Genomic DNA, 14,019 nt, shown 5'->3' with positions numbered 1-14,019 from the left:
CTTGCATTGTTGGTAAAACTTGTGTGCACTCCTCGTTCAGAGTGTATACACAGTTTAATAGCTCTCTGGGCATAGTTCCAAATTGCACAAAGAATGCAGTTTCAATAAGAAACTATGCCTATTTCTACTGGGTCTGTATTCCAAAGAGATCATAAAAGACCCAAATATGCAAAAATGTTTGTAGCAACCTTTTTCATAGTGGCAAGGAACTGGAAACTGAGTGTTTGCCCATTATTTGGGGAATGATTGAAGTTTTTGGGGGAGGGGAGAGAGAAAAATTTAGAACACAAAAGTTTTGCAGAGGTAAATGTTATTATTAAAAAAAAAAATCTTATATCCACATGTGAACTGAACACTTGTTTTAGAATGGTTATATGACTAAATCCCATTTGCCTAAGGAAATTCCAAGTTTTTTGTTTGTTTGTTTGTTTGTTTTTTAGTACTTTGGCTACTCTAAAGTACTAACTATTTTATGATTAGTAAATCTATTCATCATAACATTTATCATTTGTATGGGGCCTTTTCATTTATAAAGTAACTAGATGTTACAGTAGAGAGAGCACTGGGCTTGGAATCAGATGAGTCTTCCTGAAGTCAGATCTGGCCACTAGACACTTCTTAATTGTATGATGTGGTCAAGTTACTTAATCTTGTTTGACTCAGTTCTTCATCTATAAAATGAACTGGAACAGGAAAGAACAAACCAATCCAGGTTTTTTTGTTTGTTTTTGGTTTTGCCCAAAAAAACCTCAAAATGTCTCAAGACTTGACTAAATGATTGAACAACACAAAATGTCATTTGTAGCATAATAGGTTCATAGATTTAGAGCTGGAAGAAATTGTAGAGGCTCTAGTTCCATTCCCTCATTTTTTAAATGAGGAAACAAATTCAGAGATTTTTAACTGACTTGTTATAAACTAGATAGGTAGTAGGTAACGATAGTAGAATATGAATCCTTGTCCTTAGACCCCCAAATTGTTTGCACTCTACCACACTGTCTTTTTCTAATAGCTGAAAATCATTGGCAATTTTCAGTAGTTTACGAATCTGTCTCTTTACATTTCTTATAAAGTCTCAAAGAATTATTCGAAAGTAAATGACTGATAATAATGGTCATCTGTGTTTTTTTACTTTGAATCTAAAATCAGCTACTTAGCTTTTAACTTTATTGGATTTGAGACATACTGGAGAATACTTGATGTTTGTTTGAAATATTCCACATTTATTCATCTAACTATTGATTTGACATTTTGCTACCATGTTGTAGTTATTGATATATCATACCCAAGTAAAGGCTGAATATAAATTAGACACTGATAATTTGGGAGATTGTTCTGTTATAGTAATTTATATTGTCATGTTCTTTAACATTGAATATTCTTATAATAATATGAAAGGAAAAATCAATTATCAATTGCAAACTAATACCTCACTGTGAGGCTTTACTATGTAGTGTTTATGGTTATGTGAGTCTACTTTTAGGTAAAAGGAGAAGGTGATATATATGTTAAAGATATGTTAAAGTTAAAGGTTTTTTAGTATAAAAGAATGGAATATATATATGTAGTGGATTAAATATTTTTAATAGTTTTTTATTTACAAGTTATATGCATGGGTAATTTTACAGCATTGACAGTTGCCAAACCTTTTGTTCCAATTTTTCCCCTCCTTTTCCCCTCCCCCTCCCCTAGATGGCAGGATGACCAGTAGATGTTAAATATATTAAAGTATAAATTAGATACACAATAAGTATACATGACCAAACTGTTATTTTGCTGTGCAAAAAGAATCAGACTCTGAAATATTGTACAATTAGAATGTGAAGGAAATCCAAAATGCCGGCAGGCAAAAATGTAGGGATTGGGAATTCAATGTAATGGTTCTTGGTCATCTCCCAGAGTTCTTTTGCTTGGCGTAGCTGGTTCACTTCATTACTGCTCCATTGGAACTGATTTGGTTCATCTCATTGCTGAGGATGGCCACGTCCATCAGAATTGATCATCATATAGTATTGTTGTTGAAGTATATAATGATCTCCTGGCACTGCTCGTTTTACTCAGCATCAGTTCATGTAAGTCTCTCCAGGCCTTTCTGAAATCATCCTGTTGGTCATTTCTTACCAAACAATAATATTCCATAATTAAATATTGAAAGGATAAATAAGGAGCAGAAAGTACTAAGGGAAAGCATTTATATAAATGAAAAAAGTTATTAGAAGATATGGATTGTTTTTCTTGTTTGTGCTATAAATGGAAATTAATGTGTCAATTTCTCTCTCTTTCAGGAAGATCAGAAATGAAGGTACACATGCACACAAAATTTTGCCTCATTTGTTTGCTGACCTTTATTTTCCATCAGTGTAATCACTGCCATGAGGAAGGGCATGACCATCACAATCACAACCACAATGATTACCAGATCTCAGAGGCACCATATCTCCATGGTGGTATAACAGAATCGGAGACAAGTAAGTTTTCAGTGCCGGATGCTGAAAATGAAAAAAAATACTACATTGAAAAACTTTTTGCTCGTTATGGTGAAAATGGAAGATTGTCATTTTTTGGTCTGGAGAAACTTTTAACAAGCTTGGGCCTTGGAGAGATAAAAGTAGTAGAGATTAATCATGAGGATATTGGTCACGATCATGTTTCTCACTTAGATATTTTGGCTGTTCAGGAAGGAAAACATTTTCACTCTCATAACCATCAACATTCCCATAATCACTTTAATTCAGAAAATCAAACTGGGACTAGTGGAACATCAAAAAGAAACCACAGATGTGAACCAGAAAAAGACACAGCTGAAATACCTGTAAAATCTGAAAATAAACATTCTCATGACCATAATCACCACCCCCACCATCACCATCATCTGCATCATCACCCTGACCATAACACTACACACCATTCTCATAATGATTCCGTAACTCACAGTGAGCATGGAGAACCAAGCCATGAACCATCATCTGACACTAATACAACTCAGGAGCAAGCTGAAGTTAAACTTCGGAAACCCAAGAAGAGAAGAAAAGGAAAGAAAAATAGCGAAACTTCTCAGGGTGAACAACATGAGCATAATCGGGTCCACAAGTATGATCACGTACACCTTCAAGAACATAATGGCCATGATAATGGCCATGGACATCAAGGTCCTGATTCTCATAATGAAGATGAACATCAGCATGTTCAAAAGCGGGAAGCCCCCCATAAGCAGAATAGTGTGAAAAAAAATGCAGTCTATTCAGCACGAAGTCACAGAGATCATAATCATCATGAAGAGGTAAGTGTAAAGTGAGACTTTACCTAATGTTTATTCTTAATATTTGGATAATTGAAGATGTTAGAGTAAACAACAGTAATTTATTCGTTTTTCTATAGAACTTTTCCAAAAAGCAATAAAATACTAGAATCAGATCAGAGTTTTAAGATATGTTCTTTGTTTCTTATTTTTCTTGAGCGTGCTTCCTTACCACTTAAACATTTAAAGATTCATACTTTGGTCCAGATTTTTTTTGGGGTGGGGGGTTGGGGCACGTAGTTATATCACTAGGTATAACTTCTCTATATAAGTGTTACTAATGCCACTTTTCACTTCAAGTTCTTAGTTTTTCAGTTGTCAGTCAGTGAAGGATTGATTATGTGCTTACTATTTTCCAGACACTGGTCTAAGCCCTGGAGATACAAAGAAAGGCAAAAACAGCCACATCCTCAGGAGCTTAAGTTATGGGGGATAGGGAGAGACAACACCGTGTACTTGACTAAATGCATAAGTGATTTGTGCAGAGTGTAATCTTAAGAGGGGAAGGCATAGTGGTTGGGGGCACCAAGAAGTGCCCTTTTCCCAAGGCAAGAGTTGTTCAGTGAATAGATATAATATCCCAGTTATGAGAGATGGCCGATGTAAAGCAAAGAGACAAGAGGTGGTGTCTTGTATGAGTGAGTAACAGCAGTGAAGCTAACAGACAGAAGTAAAAATATAAGAATGAAAATGACACAGAAAAGATCCAGGTTGTAAAGAGCTTAAATATCAAGCAAAGAACTTTTTGTTTGATCTCAGTAGTAATAAGGAGCCTCCAGAATTTGAGTTGGGAAAGGGGAGTTGTCATAAGACCTACACTTCAGGAGAATCATTTTAGCAACTGATTGAAGGATGGACTGAAGTCTTGTAAGACTTGGAGGCCATTTAGAAGATTATTGTAGGAATCCAGGCAAGAGATGATGAGAAAATAAATTAGGGTTGTGACTGTTCAAGGAAAGAGAAGGGGACCTGTGGGACAAAATGTATGAATAACAAGATTTGGCAGCACATTGGATATCTGGGATGAATGAGAATGAGGAGTTAAGAATGATAACTAAGATTAAAAGCCTGGGTGACTGGGATGCTAGTGATATCTTTGCTGGTAAAATAGCCAAACATTCCACCTCTGCTGCAGAGAGCACAACTCCATTGGGCTGGCCACGTTGTTCAAATGCTAAATGTAAGCTTGCCAAAAAGAATATTTTGTGGAGAGCTCACACAGGGCGAGCGCTCACAAAGTAGTCAGAAAAAGAGACACAAGGACACTCTCAAGGTCTCTCTTAAGAACTTTAGAATTGATTGTATGTCTTCATGTGGGAGACACTGCAGAGGCCCACTCGGCCTGGCGTGCTCTCATCAGAGAAGGTGCTGTGCTCTGTGAGCAAAGCAGAAATGAATTAGTTGAGAACAAGCATGAGATGTGCAAAGTTAGACAATCCACCCCAAATGTTCATAGGAACTATTTGTGTCTGACCTATGGCAGAGCATTCCAAGTTCATATTGGTTTGATTGGCCATAGTCAGACACACTGTAACCCAACTTTTAATTGATTGATTGATTGATTGAACCAAAAAGTTGGAAATAGAGAAGGACTTTGAGGGGAAAGATTAGAGAATTTTGTTTTGGATATATTAAATTTGAGATACTTACTAGATATTAATTCTGTATGTTCAGAATGTAGTTGTTAAGGCAAAATTATATCTCAAACTAGGGATAAATGTATACACCTGGGGAAACACCAGCATTAATGTGATCATTGAACCCGTGGAAACAGATGTAGTAGGGGGGATTGTCAGGCAGATGGAAGGAGAACCAAAGGGAGAGAAGTATCCTGAAAACTGGAAGAGGAAAATGAGACAGGAAGAGAAGGTGAGCAAGTTTTAAATGCAGCTGTTCATGATGAGGGTTGAGAGAAGGCCATTAAATTTAACAGTGAGATAATTGTTGGAAGCTTGGGAAGGGCAGTTTTAGTTGAATTAGCTCAAAAGCTAGACCTTAGGTTTTAGAAGGCATTGAGAAAAAGGAAAATAGAAGCAAGCAACTAGCATAGAAGGCTTTCTCAAGAAATTTAGCTAGGTAGTATTAGGAGAAATGGAGAATGAAAGCAGTATCTAGTTTTTGGATAGAGATGTGCTAGACCCTAGTGTGAATGAGAAATCTGCAATGATATGAAACAGGCTTGATTTATTGTATTGTTTATTGCTAGATCAGCGCTGGGCATACTATGGGCCACTTATGTTTAGTGTAATCTGTAAACTAAAAATACTTCTTACATATTAAAGTGCATCAAAAATTTATTTTAAAATAGATGTAGGTATGAAATGAGGCCTCAGCTGAAAGGCTGTAGGGGGAGAAGGTACTGTGAGAAGCTTGAGATGAAAAGAGAAGATTTGGAACAGTCTCTTCAAGTGGAATAATAAATTGATTAGCTAAGAGCATATTGGGTAGAGTGCTGGGCTTGGGATCAGTAGAACTCATCTTCCTGAGTTCAAATCTGACCTCAGACACTTCTAAAAGTGTGATTCCAGGCAAGTCACTTTAACCCTATTTGCTACAGTTTCCTCATCTATAAAATGAGTTGGAGAAGGAATACTTCCCTCTGCCTCTTTGCAGGAAAAAAAATGGAGAAAAATATTAACTTGTACTGATTAAGTCTACTATAATTGTTACTTAATCTCAACTGGGGTTTCATTCACTGATGACCCCATCTGGGATTTTCTTTGCAAAGATAATAGAGTACAATTTAATATTTTTCTCCCATTTTTTTTTTCCTGCAAAGAGACAGATGGAAGTATTCAAGCTTAGGCTTCTCCTGAAGTTTGCAAAAACCGTTTTTTGTTCGTTTTTTAATTATATTTTGAATAGAGAAGGGCTGGTCTTGAAGTCAGGCAGACCCCTGGTTTCAAGTGTTATCTGGGATCCATGGGTAGTAGTGCTCCAAGAACCTCTAAGGTACTGATATGATGATGGAGTTCTAACTGGAAACTCCTAACAGATGAAATCACAGGTTTGGTTAATAGTGACAGGAATATGATTCCTATCCCAACTTGAATTTGTAATAGATATCCATTGAGCTTTTTCTTTTCTTAATAGTGCTTTTTACATAATTGAAATGGGTTTATTTCTTTGCAGTGTTTGAATGTTACCCAGTTATTACGATACTATGGTCATGGGGCCAATACTCCAATTTCTCCTGATCTCTTTACGTATCTTTGTCCTGCGTTATTGTATCAAATTGACAGCAGACTTTGTATTGAGCATTTTGATGAACTCCTGTTTGAAGATATCAACAAGGATAAAAATGTGTTCTCTACAGATAAGGCAAATATAGGTGCATCAGGTAAGAAAGACTTGTGTGTGTGTGTGTGTGTGTGTGTGTGTGTGTGTGTATGTGTGTGTGTATGTATGTGTATGTATGTGTGTATGTATGTAATGTGTGTGTGAGAGAGATCTATTTATTCAACCTAAATAGACACCTACGTATTTATATTGTTTTAAGCAAAGCTTTACATTTGTTTTCTTATTGGGATCTGTGTGAATTTTGTTTTGGAGAAAGGTAGTACATGTAACTCTCAACTGGGCCAGAACTTTGTTCAAGTCAAGATATTAAGCATTTATTAAGCACCTACTATGTATCAGTCACTATGCTAAATTCAGAAAGCTCTGTTGTTCATCAGTAATCCCCAAGGAGGGTAGGGAAATGGAATGGAGATGAGAGAGTATGTTCAAGTTCAGATTCTGATGCAAAGCTTATTTTAAGAAATCAAGTAACTGATATTGAAGTTTTTTGATAACTTAGAGAACTGACTTAAAGACTAGGGGGAAGAAAAAAGGTTAGGATAAAAGGGTATTTCTGGATCAAACAGTTTAAAATTATGAGATCCTTTAGAGGAGTTCAATTGTGAGAATAATTTTTCCTAAATGTCAAATACAAGCATACCCTGCAGAAAACTGCAGTGATGAACATTTCCTAAATTTCAAATTTCAAAAGAATTTCAAAACATTACAGTAGAGCAGAGTTATAAATTCTCCTAATGAAGTCACTTGGCCTAAAACATTAATTTCCCTGGGTTTTCTGATTATTTCTCCTAATATTGCCCAGTCAGCTGTTTTCCAATTATTTAAGAGGAAATCCAAGGCATTTCTATAGATTCTTTTACTATCACGATCAGGGCATTTGCAGTAGACAGTGCTGGGTCTGGAGTCAGACCTGAGTGCAAATCCAGCCTCGCACACTTATTGGCGTGACTCTGAACAATTCACTTAACCCTGTTTGTCTCAATTTCCTCATCTATCAAATGAGCTGGAAAAGAAAATGGCAAACCTCTCCAGTATTTATGCCACAAAAACCTCAAATAGGGTCATGAAGACTTGGATGCATTGCACAAATTCTTTATAAACAACTCAAAGGTATCTCTTAAGCCTTGAAACACAAACTTTTAAAGTAATGTTTTTATTATAGAATAAGAACACATGCATAAGTAAAATAGAATTTTAAAAGTGTGGCATTCCCAGAGCTATAGCGGACAGAGAAGATGAATATCAGTAGAGCTGCTGATCTACAGGGGATCAGTCATTAGAAAACAATAAGACCACAAATTTGGGTGGAGGAGCTGAATCCCTAGTCCTGTTTGGAAGGTGGGCAGACAGGCACCTTCTTGTTAAGTAAAACTTAGGATCTTATGAAGATCCTAAATGAGATGGATGGTCAGAAAAGCAGGAATAAAGAAAAGTTTTAATGAATTGATTGTGAATTGTAATCTTGAGGAAGGATTGTTTCCTTTCTCTCCTAGTTTTTTGGGAATTAGTAAGGAGGATGAGAGGTTAAGTTCCTAGGCTAGTGTTTACAATCAGAGAGGGAGCTCAGGAAAAGGAATTGATCTTGATCACAGCAGAAACATGGGGCAAGGCCTTGTGGAGAGTTCTTTCAAAGTTTGTTTAATCATCTAGTTTGTTTTTCTCATTAGATGTAAAAACAAAAAAACAAAAAAAAAACTCTCTTCTCTTCTCTCTACTAGGTATCAGCAGTCTTTTCTTCTTTACCCTTCTCTTTCCCCAGCCTTTTTATTTTTAGGAAACAGAATAATTTTTAAAAGTTCTGATTCACTTTTTGGATGTCAGTAATAAATTATGATTTTCTAATTAGCGTTTACTATGTAATATTGCTATAATCCATGCATGCTTATAAAAGCTGTTGACTGGTGCTTTAGTGGACTTAGTATTAACAGATACACTCTGAAAGTAGTTAAAGAAACTGTTCTTGTCCTGAAAACAAATATATTGCTAATAGTGAATATTGATTATTCATTTGCAGGTGCTTATTAGGATTGTCAGGAATGAAGCTTGAATTAATTTTGTCCTGATAAATGTTAATAATTGTTAGAGGATGCCCTGCAAGTAATTATTTTTAATGACTGCTGCATCATTAAGAAAGGTTAACTTGTTCTATATAAATCTCCTGTAGTGACACAGCTACTACCTCATTAACTTTGTTCAAAGACTGTTGTAAACTGAGTACACTCTATGCTGCCAATGGAAGCAAATCGTTTGTTTCACAAGATAGGCTCATTTAGTCATAGAGTTGACCCTAGCTTAATTACCAAAGGGGGTTGTGAAAAGGCCGCTAAGCATTTTCTGCCAATTAAAATGCTGAAACAGTGAAGAAAGCTGTCATATTGCACATGCTTTGAACCAAGTTAATTAGAAAGTTTCCACAGATGAGCGCTTCTTTTTAAAAGAATGCATTTTCTATCTAGATAATGAGAAAAGGAGTTGGTGAATAACTAAGCTTGAAGATCTTTAACGTTTTAAGTGACCTAATTTGCAAAATAAGTGAAGCTAGTCCTAGACATTTAGCACTTTTTAAAAATTACTTCTGGTATTTTGAGTACAAATAAAGAAAACATTGGTTAGTTGAACTCAATCTATGCATTATTCCTTTGGTAAACTTCTGAAAACAGACCTTTTCTTTGCCACTTATCTGCCAAATAGGATTTAGCCAAGAACTGAACAAAGTAATTTGCTTTTATTTTCTATGATATCTATTTAACAATGTCCACATGAGTGACAGAATTCAAATAAAAACAATTTAAACTGTGCAAACTAGGAATAATAATTTAAATATCATTTGAAAATATTAAGTATATGGAATAATTCTCTTTACCTAATTTTCCTGACTTGTTTATGTAAAACTGCCTTCTTCAGATTCTAAAAGTTTGCCAAAAGGATTAAGATTTTCCTCAAAATTGGTCAGTCCTTAAAATTTTTTTTGATGTAAGTAGGATCTAATTTAAAATGAATATAAATTTAAATCATTTGGTCTTCAATGGAGCCTCTGTAAATGTGGAACCATTTTAAGAAATGTTTTGTATATGGGGCAGAAAACAAAACAATTGTAATTTGTACTAGAGATCTGGCAAGTCTTATACCAAGTTATAGTAGATGAGTCATATAATAAGTTATAATTCTTTATCTTGGAAGTTAGACTTAGATTGTAGTCTAGCAAATTTTGTGTGTGACTGTAAGGTCTATTAATCTGTAAACTCTATTAATCTTCAATCTTTATTCTATGTTTCATGTTGTTTGTCCTTGGTTCTAAAAGAAAACCAATAACATCTGGAAGGTGATATCTTGACTTGCAAGTGAATTTAATAAGTGAGGCAGGGGTATGCAAGTTATCACCCTCACTTGTCTCCTCCAGATTCATCTGGATCTAGTGGCAAGACATGTCAGGATGACTGGGCATCGCTCCAGATATAGGAGACATTGGTCTTTTTAAGCTAAAATGTTTGCTGGATCTCATTTTTGTCTGTGACAATACCTAATTTAGTGATTTAAGGCACATAAGGATTGAGGCAAAAGATGGCCTATTTTGAAAAGAATCAGCTTGGAGAGGAAAGCCCTCAGTTTGTTTAGAAAGAATAGTAAATATGTGTTTCTACACATAAATTGCTTACTACACTCAAGACTTACTGTGTCAATGTTTTTAAATGGATTATCTAAAAACTCATTATTATTTAATTATTTATTATTAATTTTTATTTAATTTATTTTAATTAATTATTTAAAAATTCATTAAAATCAAACGCAATTAGAACGCAAGTTCTAATTTTAAAAAGTGACATCTAATAGAGGGCATTACTTAGTTTCTTTTATGTAAAATTTTCTTCTAAAAAGTGATTAGTCAATAAAAAGCATTTGTATAAATGCTTTATTGAAGCCCAATCATATCTACAAGGACAATTAATTATATTTATCGCAACTTTTCTAGTATGTATATTAAGGTAAGTTTTCAAAAATGACAGAAACACAGATATTTATTGCTTATAGCCAATGTCACTTCTGGGAAAAATGAGTTGTCCTTATCTTATAAAGTGTAGGGGTAGCTAGGTGGTGTAGTGCTTAAAACACTGGCCCTGGAGTTAAGAAGATCCAAGTTCAAATTCAGCCTCAAGACATTTTCTAGCTATGTGTCTCTTGGCAAATAAATCACTTTGAATTGCCTCAAAAAGCCAAAACCAAATATAAATAGTTTTGCATATATATTACCCCCACTCCCTATACTACCATCCCAATAACAATTGGATTTTAAGTTCCTACAAGACAGAAATTGTCTCATATCAACTTTTTATTTCATGTAGTTCCCAGTTCAGAACTTGGCATACCATGGGCATTTGTTTTAGTCTATTTGTTTGTTGTTTGGTTGTTGGGTTTTTTGTGTTTGTTTTTCATTTATAAGAGAATACTTCCTATCATTTAATTGAGACCACATACTCAAGCGACAACAAGTATAGTGGACTTTATTCAAGAAGATCTGAATTCAAATCACACTGTATATTATTACCTGTAAGTCATAACCTCTATAAATTTCAATTTTCCTATGTACTGACTGGACTAAAGCTTTTAGGTGGTGAATAAGAGTCTGAAATAAGTTCAGATCCAGCCTCAGTCACCAGTTAGCTCTGTGGCCAAACACAAGTTATACAGTTTTCTTGGCTTCCAGTAGTATTAATGTGTACCTTCCAGGGTTGTTAAGAAGATGAAGTAAAGATAATATTTATAAAATGTTATATAAAACCAGATGATAATAGTATACTAAGTAATGCAGTGATTCATTTGATAATAAAAGGTATTCTCTTATGCCTTTCATGAAGCATTTGAGTAACTACAACTGATGGGTCAGCCTGTTTAATTTTTTTTTTTTTTTTTTTTTTTTTTTTTTTACTAATGAGAGACTTAGGAATTGACTTTTACTTTTAAAAAAGAATATCTGGATTTTTTAAATGGATAGTACTTAAATTTTTTCTACCTATAATCATATGTAAAAAGTTAAATGAATTTTCAAAATTCAACTAACATATCCAATTTTGAATGTTAGATAAGAAAAAATTAGGCGAATTTCATTGCTTGCCTCATTGAAGCTATATTTTATCTGGTAAGGCAACTAGATGGAAAGATTTAAAAATAAAATTAGCTGATGTTTGAAGGAATCAATTTTGCCACAAAAATGAAACTAATGCCCTGAGTGGGGTGGAACCCCCAACCCTCACCACTATTCCCAATCATTTAATTGACTAATAGTTCTGGCATTTTATAAAGACAGACTTGGCTTTATATATGGCTCAAATAGTTGCCAAGCCACTGCCTCCACATCTGTTACTTTTTCTGACTGCCAACTGAAATGGGGCATAAATGAGGCCTTTTATAACTCTTTGTTTGGCTTCAAAATATTAACTTTCACATTTCTTCATTACGTAAAATGTAACAAAAAAGCATGGAAGATTTTGAATATTTTTCATTTATTTTAAGACCATTAATTTACTTAATTTATCAACTGTAACTTTTTCTCAAGTCATTTTCCTTTCTCTCCTGTCCCTGTAGAGTGAAATGTATGTATGTGGATGTGTGTACTACTCTATTTCAGATGAAGGAGGTTAAGGGGTCAGCTGTTCTCTTCTTCTTCTGCTATTTGTATAGACATCTACTTGTACATCCTTTTTCATGTGAGATGATTTTCTCTAATTGTCCTTTCCCTTCATCTTTTTCTCTTTCCATTTCTCTTAAGATGATTAACATAGTAGAACCATTCCCAGACATTTACCTAATTAGAACTCTTTGCTCTCTAATGTTGATAGGGGTCAAAGGAAACACATGTATCATCTCTCCATATTTGAATATTAGCAGTTTATTCTTGTTTAGTCCTTTATTATTCATTCATAATTATATTTTTAATATTTCTTTTAATTTTTTTTGAACTTTAAAGTTTAACATAGCTTGAGTTTTCATCAGGAATTCTTGAAAGTCCTTTACTTCATTAAAAGTTCATTTTCTTCCCTATAAGCATTATATTCTATTTTGCTAGTTAAATTATTCTTGGCTGTAAGCCCATATCCTTTGCCTTCTGTAATGACATTTTTGAAATTATCTACTCTTTTATAGTGGTTGAGTTAATTTCAAATATGACCTTGTTTGCCTCAGTCTCCTCATTTGTAAAATGAGCTGGAGAAAGAAATGGCAAACCATTCCAGTGTTTGCCAAGAAATCCCCAAATGAGATCAAGACATATTGGGGACCTTAAAAAAGGTTTTAATTGATGACATATGTAGGTAAAGAGTTGGAAGATTTGGAATAGCTCCATAGTAATTTCAGGAGCTATACATATTTGGGCAAAGGTATTCTATTATAAAAGACAAAACGTGGACATTTTGATACTACTTTGTTTATACAGACATCTACTGTATATGTCCCATGTTTAAAAAGTCATTGTGGCTAAAGTAGACTTACAGTCAGAGTATCTGGGTTCAAATCCTGGATCTTATCTCCTTAAATGCTCCTGTCACTGAGCCACTCTAGATTTCAATTCCTCCTTTGTGTAATGAAGGAGTGTATGTAGAAAGAAGATGCTCCCCTGGAACCACAGAGCCCTGCTTCTCTTGTTCCTGCATTGTTTTGTACCATTGAAATCTGTACCAAATGAAAACGTTGCCTCCCTACTTGCTCCTCTGCTTTTATTCCAATAAAGATGAAAGGAATTAGGCCAACTGGCAAGTTGGGAACTACATGACCTAGACACTACATCTACAAAATTTCATAAATGTAAGGATAATCTATTCTCTTGTTAACTCCAGGATTTTAGGTAAGAAAAAACTTAAAATATGAGGAAACACCTTGCCACAGCCTCAGGACTCTCAATTCCCAGCTTATACCTGAAGTCCTGCACTCTCAAAATAGAGATGTATACAATTCTCTTGAGCTAGAAAGTCAGAAGTTCTCATTTATCTTATAATTTGCTCTAGTGAGCTATGTGACCCATAACCCCTATTTTTGTTGACTTCTTGCCATTATTAAATTCTTATAACAAATTTTAATTACATATTTATCTATCCCATGCTATGACACCTTGTGGCACTAAGTCACATATTGATATTAGTATATAGATAGGCAGGCTTTGATTGACTCTATACTGTCTTCATGTGTGCTAACTGGATTTTCCTTCTGACCCCAACCCCCACTATAAATAGTATAAATATTACAAATGATATAATAATCCTCAACATGTCTTCCTTTACTCTCTTTTCAATGACAGGAAATACTAGAGTTTCCAGTGTACTAGCACATAAAATAGATTTAATTTCTCATGAAGAAAAATTCATTCACTAAGTATTTTTAATACTATAAAATTTTTAGGTGTTCATTGGAACATTCAAATAAATAAATGACTT

General features: G+C 34.4%; 1 protein-coding gene across 1 annotated transcript in view; it reads left to right on the top strand.

Annotated features, from left to right (window-relative positions):
- Nucleotides 1-14,019, top strand: part of SLC39A10 (solute carrier family 39 member 10) — a 52,106-nt gene that overhangs the window by 16,927 nt on the left and 21,160 nt on the right. Inside the window, exons 2-3 of the mRNA XM_003764065.4 lie at nucleotides 2,286-3,280; nucleotides 6,431-6,638. Coding sequence (XP_003764113.1) covers nucleotides 2,297-3,280; nucleotides 6,431-6,638 — 1,192 coding nt within the window. The 5' untranslated portion in view covers nucleotides 2,286-2,296. The remainder of the gene's footprint in view (nucleotides 1-2,285; nucleotides 3,281-6,430; nucleotides 6,639-14,019) is intronic.

This window comes from Sarcophilus harrisii, chromosome 3 (assembly GCF_902635505.1).
Source record: "Sarcophilus harrisii chromosome 3, mSarHar1.11, whole genome shotgun sequence".
NCBI lineage: Eukaryota > Metazoa > Chordata > Mammalia > Dasyuromorphia > Dasyuridae > Sarcophilus > Sarcophilus harrisii.
The sequence above is the reverse complement of the archived record's forward strand: the minus strand, read 5'-3'. Positions and strand labels throughout refer to the sequence as shown.